Below are 14,201 nucleotides of genomic sequence, written 5' to 3' on the forward strand. Positions count from 1 at the left end.
AGTGTTCGTGCCTGATTGATGGGTTGGTCGGGAGCAACAATTGATAGTTGCATTCATCGCTGAAGATTAGCGTTGTGCAACGTGAATGCATCGAATGAAACGTATTATTAGTTTTATAAAATGTTTTTAATTTTTTCTAGAAGCTTTAAGCCTCATTTTAATAGCTCTCGTTCAGATTATCGTTTGAGCGCCTAGAAGGTATGCAAAACGCAAATCATTTGTAGTACAGTGGAGAAAACACTTATGTAAATCTTGCGTCGATTTGTCTGCATTGTATTGTAATATCATAGCTTCTGATTGTTTGGAAATAAACTAAAATCTCTCAAATATATTGGAAATTGTCATAAAAATCTATTCCCCCATTTGCATACAATTGTTAGGTATTTGAACGGCACAAAAACTTGTTTTAATATTGTTGTAAATAAACGTATGAAAATATTATTAAAAAAGGGAATACATGTTTGTATTTAATTTGAAGAACTTTTAAGAACACTTTTTTGTATCGTTAAAGCATAAAGAGCATTTATTTTAATTTAAAATGCTTTGAACCACATTTCCATTTCCGGATTATCGGATCTTAAGCGCCCGGGCGAAAGGTATGCAATACGCAAACCATTTCTTGTTTACCCTCGAACCGATCGTTTCGCTTTCGGAATCGAATCGGAAACAAAACCCCGCTCGCTATGCTAATGTGATGAAAAATTGCAACTGGTGTTGGGCGCTCTGCTGAAGGAGGCAACTGCTGATTGGAATATTTAATCAGCATCAAAGTAGTCAATTTCCATCATTGCAAACGAGTCGTAGCCGCAGTCCTGGTAGCAGCTATTCGAGCTGATTCTCAACCGTTGCGTTGGCAGCTGGCAGTTTCATTTTCTTTCATCTTCTCTCACATCCAGTCCAAAATTTCCACGCGTCTGTGTGTGTGTGTGTGTGTGTTTGTGGGGTGGGTCAAAGTGAACGAAAACCAATTACACGGTGCGCATTCTTTGGGGTAAAACCGGGGCGCCAATGAACTTTTGCGATGTAATAATTTGTTGCAACAAAGCCTTTAGAAGCGAACGGCAGGATGGTTACTGATGGAAAAAGGGACTCATCTCGCTCGGCTTCGCTCCATCCTGAAACCAAGCAACCGCCTCCTGTGGTGATCTTGTCCGGGCTGTATGCAAATGTGTATGCACTGCAGGTACCACCGAACCGCCCGATGGATGGCGCACGGTACATGGATCCCTGCACACGGAACCCTGCAGTGCGGTGGAAAGTTCACCGAAATGAACTTTCTGGCTCCGTTCTTCTTTCTTTTTTTTTTAATTCCGTTTACGGTACGCTGCGCTTTGTGGTTTGCAAAGGGAGGGAGAGCAAGAGGGAGAGAGAGAGAGAGAGAGAGAGAGAGAGAGAGAGCAGTTAAACGGTGTGCTGCGGTGTGCAAGTTTTCATGGTTGGAACGTGAATGGAAAGCGTAGTTTTGCGTCGTTACAGCGCTCGTTCGGGGGTCGGATAGATAGGCCATCGAACGGGACGTACCGTACCATGACCATCACGATGGTAATCTTCAATGGTTTAGATCCGTTGCGTCAGTTCTCGGTGCTGCTGTTGTGTGTGATCCCTGCACTAGATAGAAATTGAGAGCACCCTGAAGGCGGACAAAGAGCTTTACCCGGCTAGCTCATCAAATAAATATCGCTCACCTCCGTACAGGGTGAGTCTCCGGATGGGTCTGTTTTGGAATGGTTGAGTCTAGCGGGTTAGCAAACGCATATTGGGAAACCATTTTCTTTGCTTTCATCTTGGTGCCCTGCTACTCACAACTGTCAAGCGTGAATGACAGCAGGTTGGGCGAATGGACTGCAAATGACTCACAGCTTTAAAAAAACAAGCACATAGACTTGCTCTATTAATAGCACCTTTTTGTCCAATATCTCATCCCGCCACCTGGTCACATCGTCGATAATAGTTGAACATCAGCTATGATGCCAATAGTCGACCTTTGCCCGGTGCCTTTTCTGTGCATTCATTAGCCATGTTTGGCCGTCGTTCAAGAAAAAAGTCCCTCATTTTCATACAATTTTCTCTTCTCCTCTCTCTATTTACAGCCCCATTTCCACTAACAGATGACATCGAAATTCAAGCCACACCGGGTCACACAATGTCCTGCGTGTCGGTGCTGGTAGCACGGAACAATCTCTCCACCCCGGGTGGACTGCCGGTAGCGATAGTGGGCGATCTGTTCGAACGCCAGCAGGACATCGATGACGATCGGCTGTGGCTTGATGCGGGCAGTGAGGACCCCATCGCTCAACGGCTCCATCGGGCGCGTATTGCCAGCCTGGCCGACTGGATCGTACCGGGACACGGCGGGCTGTTCCGCGTGGACACGGCTATGCGCGACAAGTTAAAACATCAGGCAGAGACAGCATCCAGCGACACCCCGGTGGACAGTGTTATGTAATGGATTGGTGGAAACTAACGAGGGAGGGGGCGGTAAATTGATTGGAGGAGACAAGCAAAAAAAGAAGAAATTCGATCCAATTAAGCATGTTCTCGATAATTGGAATCGAATGGAAACAAACTGGACGGGTGTGATGAACCGTTTTCTGCTTGTACGTTCACAATATTATACAAATTATCGTTGAACACTCGTTTGATTTTTGAGCTGGAATTTATACTGCACGCGCATTTAAAAAAAAACTAACGCCGCTAGCAAATTTGTTCCATTCGTTTTGGTTCCGTGTTGAAAGCGAGAGATACAATTTTAATATTGCAATATTAAAAAGAAACGAGAAACACGCTATGGAAAACGCAGCATAATATTAATATAAGTGAACTATTACATATGATTACTATCCGTGTATCTGGAACAAACAAGCAAACAAACAAACCAAGATTGCTATTCATTGTGCATTAAAAACGTATCGATTGTTCGTTCATAGTGTTGTTCATGTTTAATGGCAAAGCAAAACAAAAAAAAACCAAGCAAAGCTAAGCAAAACAAACACACGTATATTAATTCTCCCATATTAAATGGATTAATACCGATGAGTGATGTGTTGAAAGAAAAATATTTAAACAAACAAAATGGCAAAATGTTACTCTCATTGTTAGTGCAGCGTTGATTGTTGTTTGTATCAGAAGCAAATGGTTTTTTCGTCCTACTTTTATTTTTCCTGTGCCACAATCGTTATGCAGAATGTTGTGGTTTGAACGTAGCAGCATGTTAGCCCCGTTACAGTAATGCGTCGTTAATCATTGTTTGATGGACACAACTGGAAAGCGTTGGAAGGCGTTTAGTCCCGTGAAGTTGATATGGTGGTTTGATCGAGAGGTTGAACCGCCTGCAGAAAAGATCGCTTTTTAACCGCTTATTTCCGTATCCTGTACCGGGTTTGTTTGCAAACACCGGAGATTGACAAACACTCCCGAGCACGCGTTCCCGAGTGCTGTCCTGAAAGGCTTGACTGCCTGGACTACTGCTGGATGCAGATAAAAAGAAAAACCTTAAACATCCTTACCAAATGTTCTTAACGGAACGGACGGCACGATCTGATGCTGAATGTTTGAGAGACGCAAGCTTTATGAAACAAAAACTTACATAAGTACATGCTTTATCGGTAGATGGCAGAGAGAGGGAGGGAGTGGAAAGAAGAAGGAGAATTTCAAATTTCGAAAGAAATATTGGAAAGGATGGGAAAGTTTTGACGCAAAAGTGGTAGGATACATACACAATTTACATAATACACGATATTAAAATAAGCAGTTTATTGATCATACATGTAAACGTTAGTGGACTTAGAGTTTCAAACAAGTTTCTTAAAAATACAAGCGAACAGAAGCAGGAAGAGGAAAACACAAAACCGCCACCACACATTCACAGTAAGTACGCATACGCAAGACAGCAGTACACACAAGTTGTTTAATCCGTCATTGAAAGCGGAGACAAGTACACGGAACACAAGGAAAACACAGACACAAACAAAACAAACGGGAAACCAATGGTACCAATTTTGAAATGGTTGTGCAAAGTAAACAAAACAAGATGAAAACTACCCCATCCCGGTAGGGGATCCGCTACAACACACAGTCACTCGCTCGACATCTCAATCTGGTGCGACGGTAGAAGAAGAGCAAAAGATGATAACACTTACAGCAGGCAACAACAGTAGCAAAAAGCAAACCTATATAAATACCTTCACACGTTTGAAATCTATGGGCTTACGACAGGGATTGGTGGTGGTGGTGGGCCGGCCTTCAGCCGCCATCCTTCTGCTTAAACAAGGGAACAGAAGGAGCGTGCAAAGCACCGGTCACGAACCACACAACACACCTGAATGCCTTCTTTACTGAATGCTTCTACCGATTTGCCAACTTTTTGAGACAATGCACACACACCCACTGATACACGTACACACAGACAAAACAAAGGAGGGGGGGGGGGAATCCCCCCCCACACAAACACAGAAGAAAGAAAGACATTGCAACACATTTACAGAATATATACAGCAAGCGAAGAGAAGAAAACAAAAAAGAACCCACTAAAATGCATAACTCTACGTATAATGGATGTTTAGTTCTTAAAGAAAAAAAAACAACACACACACTAGCACACATAAAACATACAAGCAAATTACATGCAAACAAGAACAGAAAAAAACACACACAAGTAATAATAATCGAATAAGAGTTATATTATTAAACAAAAGCAAATAATCATCTCATGAATCATCCAAACTCATCAAACTACTTTAGAGAGAGAGAGAGAAGAAAAAAAGAAACGAAACTGGCAAACAACTAGACGTTTAAGTGCAAAACCCCCTTTTCTAGGCGTATAAGGTCAACACGTGTTGGGTTGCGGCGTTGCGGCTCGCAGAACCACACCAACATCGCAAAACATCCGGTTCCGAAGGGCGAGCCGGGCGCGCACCACCCATTCTACACCACTTGGATCCGAAAACTTCTAGTCGATAAGAAAGGTAAAACCCCTGGCAAACAAAGCAAACTAGGAAGAGTAATGATTAAGCGCATTAAGATTAGTAGAAAAACGAGTAAACGTTACGAGATAATATAGGAGTAAGTGAGGGCAAAGGAGTAAGCAGTAGAAAGTGTTATAGAAACGATAAGAACGATTTTCTCCACAGCAAACTTGCCCCAAAAGAAAAGAAAAAAACGATGGTTTGGGTGAGCTGTTTGGAGAAAAGCCTGGCAAACACGATTTTCTACTAAAAGAATATTTATTCGTATGACATATATATACATACACGTACACATATATACAAGCAAAACTATATATATATATATGGATATACAAAACAAAAACAAAAAGCGTAGCCCTTTAGTAGAGATGCGATAGAGAGCTATTAAGAAAAACTCAAGCATAATATGCGATAACACAGACACAGACACGGACACAAAAAAAAACACATGAGAAGAACAAAAGAGAGAGAGAGGAAAACAAAAGAACTTAAAACAAGTTTAATTGTTTCCTCTAAACACAATGTAAGCAAAACAGAAACACACACTCACACATACACGTATAATTAAATGTAAAACTGATTTAATGATGATGATGATGATGTTCTAACAAAACTGTAGGCAGCGTAGCTACGCTTGTCCTTAGACTCTGACCAGTAAGATGGAATGGCGAAAGAAGAAGGGTACAGCCATTGTATGGTAAATTCCGCTTTAGGATTGAACTTAAAGAAGCAGATGAAGACAGGCAGGTACATGTAGGTCACACATGTAAGCACATGGCACAGAAGTGGTGGTGGTACACATAAAAAACAATAAGTCGACGACCGTTAGCATTGAATGGTGCAGGAAGGAGCTGGTGGGTACGTACCCACGCTACTATAAGCGTGCTCCGGAGCTTTGATGTTTGATGTGTGACAGTAGTGACGGTGAGGAAGAAGATACTTAAACAAAAAGCTAATCAATAAAATCCCATATTCACGCCCTAGCTGGCGATAGTGTTTGTAGGTGTTTGTTGTATGGAAGAAATGGAAAAAAAGGAAGTCAGAGAAAAAAAAAACCACTGTAGAACTTAAGCAAACAAACTATTTCCCAAAAACAAGCAAACAAAAAAAAACCACACATCTAAATATAACTAAACGTAGTGTATTATTATGATTCTATTAGTTGTCATGCGTATGTATGTGTTAGAATTGGGGTAAGATGAATAAAAAACAAACATACAAAAGACATTGGATAATAATGTTGAACGGGGTGGGAATAAAAATGGAGGCAAAAAACCAAAAGTGAAAGAATGCAAAATTCAACACAAAAAACCTATAAATATATACACAGATATATAAAAAATAAATACACAACTATATATATATACATACATGCATTATACATATAAATGAAAGACAGTTACAGTGGGGAGCGTAGTGCATAGAAAGCAAGAAAGCAAAATTTGTTTGCAAGAACAAGCAGTAAAAGAGAGAAAAATTTAAGAAAAACCAAACATATTAAAAGGTACATTTAAAAAGCAAAGCAAAAAACACACAAAACACACACACACAGTATATCTTGCAAAAATAATAGAATGAGCAGCTCTACACACATATACATACACGTATAAGAAAACCCAAAAGATGTCGTAGCGGACGTAAATTGATGATGGCGTGGCAGTAAGTAAATTGACACATACACACATACACTTATTTAAGCTTGTACTTGTTAAACGCTCGAGAAAGCGCAGCCACGCACACTTGAACAAACATACACATACAAAAACACACACACTTCCCCTCACTCCCCATCCCCACACCACATGTGTGCGTGTGCTGGACAGCTCTCAGAAACACTCACACACACACATTCAGAAACAAATATACATACAATGTAGAAAAACGCATCGTTGGCAGTGCTTGCGGAAGAAAATGGGCGCCACAATTTAGCTATTACACATTTAACCTACTTTGAGACGATGGGCAATTGGGATAGAGAGAAAAGTAAAAAAAAAATACAAAAAAATGGTAAGAGAAAAGCGTTATGTTTGAGGCAAGAAAAAAACACAACACACACACACATTGTTAAGTATGTATTTCGCCAACGCATGTAACACAGCTATGAGCAACAAGATAAAAAAAATGGGAAAAAGAAAAACAAGTAATGTGCGTCAGGAGCGAGGACATAAATCACACCACACTTAAGGAAAGAGCTAAACTTTGGTGTCAAAAACCGAACCAGAGCCCGGAGCAGAAGTAAGGAACGGTGTGAAGAGCTGGTAGACAGATGCAAGTACCGGACGCTTCGCCGTAGAAGCTGCAGACCGATCAAGCAAGCGAATGAGAACTGTATGACGCAACTGCACAATAAAGCTGTGCCGATAAATGTCGCGTGATATGGTGTGGACAGTGATGTGAAGTGTGATGAGAGAAGGAAACACGCGAGCAGGTGATAAAAACAACATCCATCAAGTGAAGATGAAGGACTGGCGCTAGCATAATGTTTGCGCGTTATGTGAAAACGTTGGTTTTGGAGTGGAGGTGTAGGAGAAGGAAAAAAGAACAGATACATACAGCTTACAAATAACAACCCCTAATGACAACAGCACTCGATGCGAGGCGAGAAAGATGATGTAATGGTTTTTTTTTTGCAAAAAGAATGGAACAATGTGCAACGCGTAGACCAAAGCATTAAAAAGGAAAAATCAATCCCAATAGAAATGAAATACAAACATAAAACACACGCAAAGAAATAAAACAAACAAAAATGGGATGAAAAACCCGAAACAAAAATGCACAAACAGTGAAACCACCATACAGGAGCATATAATACAGGAATATACATTGCTACACAGATGAAAGAAAAAAACGAACAAAACAAAAAAACGTCAGAGAAGCACAGCAAACAAAAAATGGAAAGGAAAACACAAGCTGCAAAAAATAGTTCACATATGCACACACACGCACACACATACACTGATATGGCTTTATGGCTACATGAAAGGCAGGAAAATGATTAATTGAAAATCAACATCGCATCCTCGCCATGCAACATAAAAGCAACAACAGTCACACAGTAATCAACAATATTTTCTGGCAAAAGTGCTTAATAGGAAAAGCGAATGGTGAAGAATGCGAAGAGTATTGGAGAAAGAGAAAAAAAGAACAGAAAATGATGTAATAACAGGAAAAGATAAGTAAAATGGAGAGGAACGGAAGAGCAGCAAAAGATGAGAAGAAGCAACATCCTGTTAAGAATAGCAAAAAATAGAAGAAGAAAGATCATGGAAAGGAAAACCCAGGTAAAAAGAACACAAGCAACATCATGTAAAGAAACAACAGAGAAAAACGAAAGAGCAACATGAAACGAAAAGCAAATACTAGAAAAGGTAACAACAAAAAAAGCAGAACAAAAGAAAACAATGTGAATGTGAGAGGTAAAAAATGAGAAGGCAAAAGTAAATCCGGAATCTGGCTAAATGCAATCATGGCCAACCCATCCTGTTTCCGGACACACTTGTAACGAGGACAAAAGAAGCAAAGAAAAAACAAAGAAACAACACAACACAACCAAAAGACACAACAAAACCCCTTTGCCTGTGTGTTCGTGAGTGTTTGTTTTATTTGCCCGAAATTCCTTTTTTATTTTAATCTCATTGTCTTTTTTCTACTTCTGGTTTGTTTGTTTGGCTGAGGACACGGCCGGTAGTCGTGTGTGTGTCCATTTGCTCGGCTACTGCCCTACGGAGATACGACAAAAAAAACGACTGGGAGGCCTTTTCCGGTTCCCCACGCACACAAACAAACACACACACACACAATTGCCCTTTGCGACACAAGGGCAAGACAGAGTGGACTGTGTACAGCCGGAAAACTGACCTTCCGAGGAACCTACACCGACCCAGTGCAGTACGGGCGGATTGTGTAGTTCATCAATTATTTAACCCCCAAAGCGGTTTTAATCCAATACAATACGGTGTGGCATTTGAACAGTGACAAAAAAGGGGTTTTTGGGAAGCCGCCGAAAGGAAAAGATGGACAAAAAAAAAGGAAAACAAAAGAAAATTGGGATGAAAGAAAAAAACTAGCAAAATCCGTCCTTGTTTTGGAGTTCTTTGTGGTACAATCCGGGTTTTGGTCACTGGGATTTGTAGCTTTTGGCCGACCGGTTGTGAAGGAACGTGTGTGACGAATCGTGAGCGTATGTAGTCTGCTGCTCCAACGGATTACCACCAGTTTTACCCCGTGTCCGGTTGATGAAACTCTGACTCTCGTTGGGCCGAGGGTTAAAATGTCTGATTGGAATGGGAATTCGAATGGAATGCCCGGGTCTCACCGGCCTGGTCGTCATCATCATCTTCGTCATCGGTCTAAGAAAAGGATTGTTGTTTAGGGCTTTTCATCAACATTAATGAAAATGACGAAGACCCCAAGGTTCGAGAGCCCATGGCTCTTGGCCCTTGTGACGAACGAAACCATTCGATCGTAAAATGTATCTCTTTGTAGCGCTTGGTGAGTGTATTTATTTTTCTCTTTTCTACGTATGTGTGTGTGTGTCTGTTTCTGGGCGAGTCCGATACCTGGCTCCTCTGTTTTCAATTCCTTTTTCCCACTGTGAAAAGCGGATTGAAAATTTTCTTTTCACTTTATGGCGTTCGCTTTCCGGCTCGGTCGAGTAGCATGTCTTAAGCACCTCGAGTCGGTCCGGTTTTATGATCTTTCTTCTTTAGTGCCAAAGCACCAAAAAGGCATAAAACTTCATCCACACTCCCACAGGACCCAACATCGCATTACGGCAGTGCCCTCAGAGCTGACACGAGGATCGCGTGATTGGTTTGTATTACAAATTATCACATTCTCATTAGCTTTACGCTTCGCGCCACGCTTTTCACGATTGCTAATCGAACCAGTGAGCACTCGGTTCGGGTTGGCCCACTTTTGGGCACGGTTTACGGTGGGATTGGGGGTGTGTGTGTGTGTGTGTGTGCTCGATAAAATGTAACTAAGATTCGATAATGGGCACGTGACGAGGCCTTTCGCTGCTCACCGGTGCTGGTATTTATTGAGTAATATCATCGTTAATTGGAATTTACATCGCAGCGTAATGGGTTTTGTAAATGAAATCAATGAGCATGGCGAGGACAGGAACTCATAAAACCGGAACGCTGTACTTGTTGCAATGTGAGCGGTGAGGACACATTCGCTGTTGAATATGCTGGCCCGCACCATTACATTCCGATTAATGGACCGCGGTGTGCGATCAGTATGCAAAGTGGCAGAGGCTTTCTTACGCTTAACGAAGAATTATTAGGGCGGAACGGTAATTAAAGTTTCGCTTGTAAATATGTTGTATCATTCGTACCGATTGAGGTACCATTACAGGAGAGCAGTTTAATACTGTGATGCGTGACAGATTTACAGGAATAAAAGTGACACCAAAGTGGATGTAAATATTTTATATTTTAAGTGCGTGTTTGGAGATTCATTTGGATGCAAAACTAGGTGATTGGATATCAGAGCTTAAAATTCTACAGCATGTATGAATGAGGTCCGTTGAGAAAAAAAAAAAAAACATTTCTCATTTCTGATGTCAGAAGGAGTCTCATAAATTCGCCAAAACAATATTTATGGCAGGCACCGTCATTTATCCATTTCTGTTGTCGCAAGGATGTGGAGGTTTGTTTAACAATTTCCATCTTGTCTAGAATATTTTGCATCGTTGAGGTTGATGCTCTGACTGCTGCATTCAAGTTTCAGAGCTTCAGGGTTTCATTTGCATTCTGGAAAATTGGGTCCGGAATTTGTACGCAATTTAATTTTGATTCGTCTTTCGTTAGAATGAAGAAGATGTTCTAAAATTCGTAGAAGCTGCAACAGTACGTCAGTGTTTTAATATTTAGAAGAAAAAAAATCAATTCCCCGGCTGTCGTGGTCACAGCTGCTTAAAATCAACAGATTCAGATTATTTTTGAAAATTTTTAAAACTTTCTTATGATTAAATCAGTCTTTTCTTTATGCGCACAATAGACTGTTATTAGAAGATGATGATGATAGGTCCCGCTTAATATTCCAACAAAGTTATGAGAAGGTTATGTTATTGCGTAGATATTAAATTTAGCTAAAACTACAACCAAGTAGGAACTAGTGGAGCGATTTAGATGACGTCCTTATGACGTATTAAGTTTATTAAAATAGTGCTTAAACCCCATATCGAAGAACTAGGTTAAATTACGCTACGCAATTGGAACTGCTTTTAGTCTTCGAAGCTACCAAATTGGCGTTGTGATAAATATGTTGGTCGTTGTCTAATGATGAAGTTTGATGAGCAGCTTGGCAGTCTCAAGCTCTTTACTTGTGATTTGACGGCAGCTCTAAGCGATTCTGACGAATATTATATCTGGTACAACTCACTCTTGCTTTATCTGGAAAATTAGTCCAAGTACCAAGAATCCTTTACTATCTTTTGATGTTCTTTTCCTTTAACTGCTCTTATTTATAACCCATCTCAGGTCCCCTATTATTTGGGCCTTTCTTGGTATCTTATCTCATGTCAGCTGCTTTATATGCATTTCTTGTTTTCTAGTTACACCAATTAAGTATCCGGTAGCATAATCACTTACTTGCCAAATGACTTTTGCGTAATACCTTTTTTTCTGTGAACATGTTTGCTTTGTGATGTACCCATACTAATACTGCTCCTTGGAAAGGTTGTTTCTCTTATTCCCTCCTTAGCAATATACGCTCCGATTCAGTCGAATTCGTCCGAATGAAACACACATCCCGGAGCAGAAATCCTCTTAATAGCAAGCGACCAAGCAGTAAGCTATTACAAAAAAAGCACAAAAACATGCTCCAAAGCATTCCAAATGCATAGCGCAAACATTCAATTCATCACAAGCCGTTTGGTAAGCCTTTCAATTAGCCCACACTTGGGTTGCGCTCCTTCTTCACACGCAAACGTCCAGGCGTGGATCTGTTTTGCGAGCTTGAACCGCTCTATGCTTTGAGTTGTGTAGTGTTTGTCGAGCGGAATTCACTTGTCCCTAGCGTGTATCGTTTGGGATGCGAGTTGTGCTGGAATGAAGTGGATCACCGGTAATGGAGACGCCTGGTGACGCGTACAGTACACACACAAACAGCATCATCATCATCACCACCACCACCATCATCATCTAGGAATAATTCGACGAATGTTTTATTCACATTCGTACAAGGCAATTGGTTTTGTGCTCCCACCAGGCGCATCATCCATCTCGCCTCGGTGAAGTGTATTGAAAGCCCGTCCTTGGCGAGCCATTCCGCCCAGCATTATTCAGTTCAGCAGTGTGGAATGCGGCACTCCATCTCAAGTTGAAAAAGCTGTTGTGCAATGTTTTATTAAACATCATACCGGGTGCGCGTTTTTGGTTTTTTGTTTGACCCTGTTGGAAAATTTGATCCTTAACCTCAGCTCGCCGGATGGTGCTACCGGTTCACCGGTGCAGGGTAGAAAAATGCATAATTGAATGCATTTAATGAGTTTGTGTTTATAATCGCATTATCGATTCGCGCAACGGTCAGAGGAGGTTGTGAAATCAATTAAGGTATTAGCTTTAAAGCGCACTTGAAACTGTGCACTGTCTGTTCATTGGTGTGTATGAGATGTAAAAAAAGGGAAGGATCATGTGGTATTCGGATATTGATTTTCGATTTGCTTGAATGATTTATGGGTTAAAACTTTATTTCGCAATTATCATGATCCCTTTTATTAAAAACAAACATGCGATTTCATTTGTAATTTTGTTAAGTGCCGAAATTACTTGAATTAAATTTAAATTAGTACATAAAGCACTATGTGATGAGTTGTACCAATGCATACTTCCAGGCGCCAAGAGATAGTTTGACGTTTCACATCTTTATTAGATACAACTGCTTACCAATCTAATTATCAATGGTCAGGTGGCGTAATCTGAAATAAATGTGTATCTGCAAAATAAGTCAGACATATTTTATTTCCTTCATTGCATACTACTAGGCGCTAAAGAAATATTTCTTCTTGCAATGCTAAGAATCTACTTAATCGCTGACAAGGTGTTCGCTTTTCTTGTAAGAAATGGTTAATCTAATTTTATAGAAAATCATTGTTTCGAATGATTTAATTGCTATCAAAGAGCGTTTTATTGTTGAAAAAGTTTATTTATTTATGTCATACAATCTCAAATCGTATTCGTAATTCTTTGCCAAGCTGTACCCCACCATTGCATACTTCTAGGCGTTCAAAAGACTTTTTGTGACCAACTACACCAAGAATCACCTTAATCGATAGCAAATTGATTTACAGCTACAGGCTTTTTGAAGATATCTTCTGACTTTTGCTTTTGCTAATCACGCTCCGCATCAGCTTCTTAATCTGATAAAATCACAACTCATCCCCCAAAACGTTACAATGTTCACCGTTCCCTTACCATGCAACCCAGCACGACATGCCTTCGCCGTATTTCAATACCGAATTAATGGATGAAATATTAAATTTAATGAATTTAATCCTTTCAAGCTTTCTTCTTTAATCTTCAGGAAAGCGTCCCAACACTGTCTCGATGTATGATTTACGACGGTTTTCGGGTTGCAAGATTGTACCCTTTTGATAGACCAACCCTCGTGCCGCTTGCTCTTCAGCTCACGCTGCACCTGTTTGTATCGTTTTCTCATCATCGAATCCCCAAACTTCTCCCAAACCAAAGGGCTAACGGTTGGACACAGCACCAAAAACACTGATATCATCTACACTTCCCTCAGTTGTGTCGGTTTATGGTTCGCCCGAACTCATCATTCAGCGGTCACATCGTTAAACCGGGGGCTACGGGCTGACGTCAATCCGGACCAAGCTGGACGTTATCTAGCGTGCCCAAGCAGAAAGGTGTCGCTCAAATCTGGCATCCCTTTAAATCACGCCTTTCCAATACCGTAGGCCGTGTTGCAGGAAATTATAACCAATTCAATCCTTTCTGGATTGAACAAAAAAAAAAAAACACATGAAGGATGTCACCTGCTGCCGTTTCGGAACTGTACAAGGCTTTGAAGGGAGTTTGGGGGTGCTTGCGTACATTAATTCCAGCACGACCCATTTCATGGGGTGAATTAATCCTTTTCCGTTCAGAAATAGAACACCAAGCCGTCTTCCACCGACGGTGGGATTGAAGCGAACGTGGAGGATCATTCATTCATATTCGTGCTGCTCGTGCTCAGGGAGAGAACAACCTTCCGGCCAATGAGAAGGAC

The 14,201-nt window shown here is 40.8% G+C and overlaps 1 protein-coding gene across 5 annotated transcripts in view; it reads left to right on the plus strand.

The window, feature by feature from the left end:
- LOC118514708 (metallo-beta-lactamase domain-containing protein 1) overlaps window positions 1-8,526 on the plus strand; it is a 92,382-nt gene extending 83,856 nt beyond the window's left edge. For all 5 annotated transcript variants that reach the window (XM_036061781.1, XM_036061783.1, XM_036061785.1 and 2 more), the window contains one exon: window positions 2,091-8,526. In XM_036061781.1, the coding sequence (XP_035917674.1) occupies window positions 2,091-2,446 (356 nt within the window). In that variant the 3' untranslated portion in view covers window positions 2,447-8,526. The remainder of the gene's footprint in view (window positions 1-2,090) is intronic.
- Window positions 8,527-14,201: the final 5,675 nt, after the last annotated feature.

This window comes from Anopheles stephensi, chromosome 3, assembly GCF_013141755.1.
Source record: "Anopheles stephensi strain Indian chromosome 3, UCI_ANSTEP_V1.0, whole genome shotgun sequence".
Classification (NCBI taxonomy): domain Eukaryota; kingdom Metazoa; phylum Arthropoda; class Insecta; order Diptera; family Culicidae; genus Anopheles; species Anopheles stephensi.